The sequence below is a fragment of the Monoraphidium neglectum genome (genome assembly GCF_000611645.1).
Source record: "Monoraphidium neglectum strain SAG 48.87 unplaced genomic scaffold scaffold01146, whole genome shotgun sequence".
Lineage (NCBI taxonomy): Eukaryota > Viridiplantae > Chlorophyta > Chlorophyceae > Sphaeropleales > Selenastraceae > Monoraphidium > Monoraphidium neglectum.
The window spans coordinates 1-5,955 of record NW_014012482.1 but is presented as its reverse complement, the minus strand read 5'-3'; the positions used below and the strand labels follow the sequence as shown (position 1 = coordinate 5,955).

At 66.7% G+C, this 5,955-nt stretch overlaps 2 protein-coding genes across 2 annotated transcripts; one reads left to right on the top strand and one right to left on the bottom strand.

Annotated features, from left to right (window-relative positions):
• Positions 1-1,045: 1,045 nt before the first annotated feature.
• On the bottom strand, positions 1,046-4,459 carry MNEG_6813 (DNA polymerase alpha subunit B; the record flags this gene model as incomplete). The annotated part of the gene is made up of 8 exons (XM_014044711.1): positions 1,046-1,409; positions 1,623-1,924; positions 2,158-2,679; positions 2,950-3,051; positions 3,262-3,399; positions 3,555-3,702; positions 3,903-4,058; positions 4,203-4,459. 8 exons carry the CDS (start codon positions 4,457-4,459, stop codon positions 1,046-1,048), a joined length of 1,989 nt encoding a protein of 662 aa, XP_013900165.1.
• A 545-nt stretch (positions 4,460-5,004) lies between these two features.
• On the top strand, positions 5,005-5,286 carry MNEG_6812 (hypothetical protein; the record flags this gene model as incomplete). The annotated part of the gene is made up of 1 exon (XM_014044710.1): positions 5,005-5,286. A coding segment is annotated over one exon (282 nt), but the record flags the coding sequence as incomplete, so codon positions are not given.
• Positions 5,287-5,955: the final 669 nt, after the last annotated feature.

Here is a 5,955-nt window from a genome sequence, read left to right as displayed (position 1 = left end):
ATGTTTACAGTAATGCTGGCCTCTCCCTCAAAGAAGAGTTGCTGGGCACAATCACATGTGGTTTTGACAATAACCCCAGGTGCTGTGGCTGTCCGACAACCCCTGCGCCGAGGCTCCTGGCTACCGCGCCGCCGCGATCCGCAGTCTGCCGGCCTTGACCAAGCTGGACAACACGGAGGTCACGCCAGAGGAGCGGGCAGCTGCCGAGGCGGACGCAGCTGCCAAACGGTTGCTGCCAGCAGGCTCGCATGAATTGGGTGATGAGCAGCAGCAGCCCAGTATGGGGGCGGCCCCTGGCACGGGTGAGCGTGGCGGGGACGATGGGCACTGTCAAGAGGGAGCCCATCGAGCGAATGGGCAGAGCTTGGCTCTGCAGCCCGGCAGCAGCGCAAGTGCGCTGCTGACAGGCAGCACAGCAGCGTCGCGCCCGGCAGTCGCGTCCCAGCGGGACTGCACAGAGCCGGGCGCAGGCGGCTGCGGCTGCCTTGAAGGGGCGCAAGCTTGCGGGGATGGCTGGGGGGACAGCCAAGGCAACAGCAGCGGCGGCAGCGGCAGCGCGGGACACCGCAACATCCTGTATGCTGTGATGGCGCTGCTGCCAGAATTGGGGGCGCGCGAGCTGGCGCTGGTGGCGCGAGAGGCTGAGCGGCTGTCGCTTGGCGCAGACTAGGGGAGCATGCTAGCGGTTCCTGTTCCACCCGTCTGGTGGCATGCTGTGCGTGCACACGCAGGCACGAACGACGCTGCTGCGGGGACGGGAGCCGTGATGCAGCTGCGTCTTACTGATGGAAATTTAATATGTTGGGGGGCGGTCCATTGAGGGGTGAGCGCGGGCATTTAGCATTCTGGTACGCCCCCAACAAGAGCAAATGGTAAGACCAACACTGTGTAGCTGTGGCCACCAACAGCTGAAAGCAGCACTGGCCGCAGTGCGGCTGCTGGGCCAACAGCCACGCCGACGAGGACGCGTCAAGCAGTGCGGCCAGCAAGCCAGCCGTGGCGCCTTAATTCACGCCCCACTAAATCAGCCAATCGCTGTCCTTTGCTAAATCCGAGTGATCTCCACCCTGCAGCTCGCCGCCAGCCCGCCCGCCGCCGCCGCGGCGCCCTGCGGCACCGTGAGCACCGCGTACGTGCCGCCGCCGTTTCCCTTGACCAGCCGTCCGGGGTTGACCGCCAGCACGCTGCGCCCCTGCTGCTGCCTGCCGCCCTGCTGGCCCTCGCCGCCGGCGGCGGTGGCGGGGCCGGCGGAGCACTCGGGGTAGGGGCCGTCTGCTGGCACGGCCTTTGCAAAGGGGGCGAGGTCTGAGGGCAGGAGGAGCAGGTCTGGCAGGACCTCAATGGCCAACGCCGCGTCGGCGGTCGTGTCGAGGCACGCGCCGGGGGCGGCTGGGAACAGGGGATAGAAGCTGCGGGGCAGGCGGCACCGAGTGGGGTTCCGCTGTTAAATCATGACGCGTCTTGAGTGGAGTGCGACGCGAGAGCCAGGATGGGCTGCTGCCAACAGCAAGAGCAAGCTGTATGCCCCAGCGGTCCCCAACGATGATGATCCTGTGCAGTGGGGCCGGGGCAGCAGCCCCCTCCAGCCCACCCGCCTGTGCACCCCCGCGCGTCGCACGCACCTCCGCTGGCCCAGCAGATGGCTGGCGAGCGCCGCCAGCCGGTCCGCGTGCGGCCCCCGCTGCAGCTCCGCGCCCGCCATGTGGCGCAGCACGTCCTGGCTCGTCGCGCCCACCACCATGAGGCCGCCCGCGTCGAACAGCGCAGGGTTCTGCAGGCACTCCATATCCTCCAGGTGCGCCGGCACGGCCAGCGGCGGCTGGGGGAAGGTTGGCATGGCGTGTGCGTCGCGCAGGGACGGCAGCAGCGCGGCCTGGCAGGGGGCGGGTAGGCGCTCCTGCCACGCGGCGACGCGGGCGAGGACCTGGGGGGTGGGGTTTGTGGTAACAAGCAGAGGGGTGGGCAGAGCTTGGGGGGATGCCTGTTAGACCTAAAGGGGCGCGCTTTTGCACCCACACACATGCATACACGCACACCCACAATACCCAGATACGCAAAACGCACGCACGCACGCGTGCTGTGTCCATTGCCCCATGGACAGGCTTGCCGCGGGCCGGCTCAGATCTCACGCGCGCAAAAGCCGTGGGCACGCCCCACCTGGTGCGTGAACAACGACTGGAAAGTCACGTCCAGGGAGCCGCCCACGACCGCCGGCTGCTCGACGTCCACAAACGGCCCCAGCAGCACCAGCAGCGCCGGCGGCGCCGGCCGCGCGGCGAGCGCCGCGAGCAGCGCGTCCAGCGGCGCAAAGCCGGTCGGGTCGTCGGCCGTCGTGAACGGCCCCGCCGCCACCGCGACCGCAACGCCCGCGCCGCCGTCCACGTCCATCGCCGCGCCCTGCCGCCCCCGCTGCCCCGCCGACGCCGACGCTGACGCCGCCGGCGGTGGTGGCGCATGCGTCACGACCCGCCGCGCAACGATGCGGCCACCGGTGGGGTTGAAGCCGCGGACGGCGGCGATCTGGCCGGGGAACAGGCGGGCCGCCTGCACCAGGGACAGGTCGAGAGCCGCGCGCGCGCCGCCGCTGGTCGCGACGTCGCCCTCCAGCATGAGAGAGGCGGCGCTGGGGGCGCCGCCGTCAGTGTCCGAAACGACGCGGCCAACGAACCAGCTGTCCTCCTGCTCAGGGTTGTCAAGGGTGGGTGCGGCGCAGCGCGTGGTTCATTCAGGCGTGCTGCCAATCACACATTTGTGGATGCTCTGCCAATGAGTGGGTGCAGGCGTGTCCTGCAAAATGGGCACCGCAGCATCACCCCAGGCGGCGCAGCGGACGACCAGGAGTGCTGCTGCCTGCACTGGGAGCAACAATCGCGCGCGTTTGGCTCCCTGCTGCTGCTGCTGCTGCTGCTGCTGCTGCTGCTGCTGCTGCTGCTGCTGTGCGAGCCGCACCTGCACAGGCTGGCCCACGGGCGCCGCCTCGCCAAAGTCCGGTCCCAGCGCCTCTGCCAGCCGCCGCCGCCCCTCGCATATGCGCGCGTCCAACGCTGCGACCTGGTCGCGTCAGTACAAGAGTTTCGCGCATTTTGGTTGCGCGGGTGTGCGGGCGCCTCGTTCAGACGCCTGACTGATGAGTCAACCTGCCCCTCTGTCTGCCAAACAGCTCGCGGCACAACCTTTCACCAGCCACTGAGACATCCCCGCCCATAATCATGATGCACCAGGGGTAGCATGCGCCCCGCAAGGACGCGAGCCGCCGCCCACCTTGTCCTCCGGGCGCTCCATCATAAACGTGTACCTTCCCGGCAGCTGCCGCCCCAGAGGCTCGGGCCGCAGAGGCACCAGGTGGGGCGCTTGGGCGGCAGGCACGTGCTCGTTGAACACCGACACCACCTGCCCGCTCTGCATGGCGAGCAAGGTCATGCAAATAGGCAAGGGCATGAGCGCGGCAAGCAGACTCAGGGTTTCGATTTGTTGATTGGCATTGCCGGGGCAGCACGTGGCAACGCATTGTGTAGCATGCAGGCCGAGGTTGCCCAAGGGCAGCAGGTGCTCACGTTGGCGCGCTCTTTGAAGGCCGACCGCGGCGCGGACTGCGGTGTGAGCGGGGAGGCGCCTCCTGCACCGGCGCCGGCACGCTGCTGCGGCGTCGAGGGCGGCTGCTTCTGGTCCGACTTGACCCCTGGAACCATTGTGTCCGCCAGCCTGAGTGGAGCAGCGCGTTAGGGCAACGTTGAAGCCGCCATGATGGACATGCTTGGGAATCCGGGTAGCTTGTCAATTGACATTGAGAGCTCATCAAGGGCGCGAATCGTCCGTTTGTTACAGGCCCAGGGCTCCAGGTGTTGGCTGCGGGGGTGGTCCTGCCCCCCGCCTGCTTGCAGCCGCATCGCCCCGCCACTCACTCTTCCCAGGACCGAGTCCCCCATTGGCCGCCGGCGCCGCCGCCACGCGGCTGCGCTGCAGCCACGCGTGCGCTGCTGCTGGCGTCGCGCTGCAGCTGCGCCAAGAACGCCTCCACCAGCGCCGGGGTCACTTTGTTGACCAGCCGCTCGTCGTCACTACGGCAGCGATAAAGTCACAGGGTGGAGATATGCAGCTGGTTGCCGCTGCATATGTAGGGGCGATTCTTGCAGAGGTGGAGCTGCAGATGGGCATCAGGCACGCAGCAGGTGCACCGCTGCATGGTGTACAGCCAGCCTCACGGACGGCCTGTATATTCTGCTCGCTGGCGTGAGCCATGCGCATGGCCCCCGGCCTGGAGCCCCAGCCCCAGCTGCCGCGCCCGCGCAGCTTGCCTGTTCATAGTGAATGTTGAGTAGCGTGTCGCGAGTGCCTTGGCGGTGAGGGTGTGCTGCTGCGCCGCCTGTGCCAGCCGTGACAGCAGCGTTGCGTCCGAGCAGCGCACGGCCACGGTGCCCAGGGCTCGCCGCACATCGGCGTCTGTGCAGGGAGCCGCCATTACTGGGCACTGCTGCGGATATCCAATGAGCTGTGAGCGATCCACGTGTTGGAAGCACAACAAACTTGAACTATGAGTGATCTGCGTTCTGGCGCGATGAGTGAATCGACCCTCGCGGTGCACGCCTTTCCCAGGAGGCGGTTAAAATTAATCTAGTGTCTGAGAGACTATACTTGTGGTCTAGCAGGGCCGAGGGACTTGAGAGAGGGCAGCTCACTTGAATCGACACGATGCTGTGTTGATACCCGGGCCCGTGAGCATCGCAGCAGCAGAGCGCAATATTTGGCTGTTTGCAGGAACAATGCTTATATCTGACACGGTGCAGCCTTTCCCACGCCCACTCGTCCGCAAGGAAGCAGCAGTGCAGCAGCAGCACACTGCAGGCTTGCACTTGGTGACCAAGAGCCCCGCACTCAGCCCCGCCCTGCCTTTCGAGCCAGGCGACTTGTGGGCTTGTTGAATACAGTGTAGTCCACAGAGCCACCGCCGCGACCTCATACGCGATCGACATGCAGTCTACACACCGGGCGCTGAACAGCGCGGGCATGAGGACGGCCTTCCCGGCTCAGAGGTCTCTGGTGGCAAGGCCTGGCGTGCTGGTTGCCCGTCCCCATTCGGCTACGCTTACAGCGGGGCCCCTGGAGGCGTCTGGCCAGCTGCAGAATCAGCGCAAAGTTGCCATCTTCGTCGAGCCCAGCCCGTTCAGCCACATCTCTGGTATGAAGAACCGCTTTGAATCGCTGATTAAGGGGCTGCGCGAGGCCGGCGACGAGGTCATGGTGGTGACGCCGGACCCAACGCCGCCAAAAGAGTTTTGCGGCGCCAAGGTGGGCGGCTTGCAGCGCTGCCTGCGGAATTTTAGCCGACTGGATGCGGTCGCGGACGCTGCGCGGCACCCAATGAGCTGTTCAGTTTACGAGGACGGCGCTGGGGTTACGCTGGGGGCGGCCCATAGTACATGCTTGACGCCAGCCCCATTCGCTGCGGCGCGCCTGCCGCGGCCGCCAGGCCCTTGCTCAGCATATGACGCGCTGCATTCTCTGTACACCTCACCAAACGTGCTCCTCCCAAAGCCTTCTCCCTGTTGTGCCTGGACAGTGCTCGACCCCGGCTCGACCAAGCCCCTCACCCTGGCCGCCCCCCCCTAGGTCGTGAACGTGCTGGGCATGAAGCTCCCCTTCTACAAGTCCGCCACCCTTCTCCTCTCCACCGGCCTCTCCGTCCGCGTCCTCTGGTACCTCTGGAAGCAGCGCCCCGACGTCATCCACGTGTCCACCCCCGGCATCCTCTGCTTCGCTGCCGTCCTCTACGCGCGCCTCTTTGCCGTGCCGCTCGTCATGAGCTACCACACCCACATCCCGGAGTACATCCCGCGGTACACGTGGAAGGGGCTGGTGGCGCCCATGTGGAGCATCATACGGTGGTGCACGCGGCGCGCGGACCTCACTCTCGTCACGTCGGCCGCGATGAAGGTGGGCGAGGGCAGGGTGGGGCGG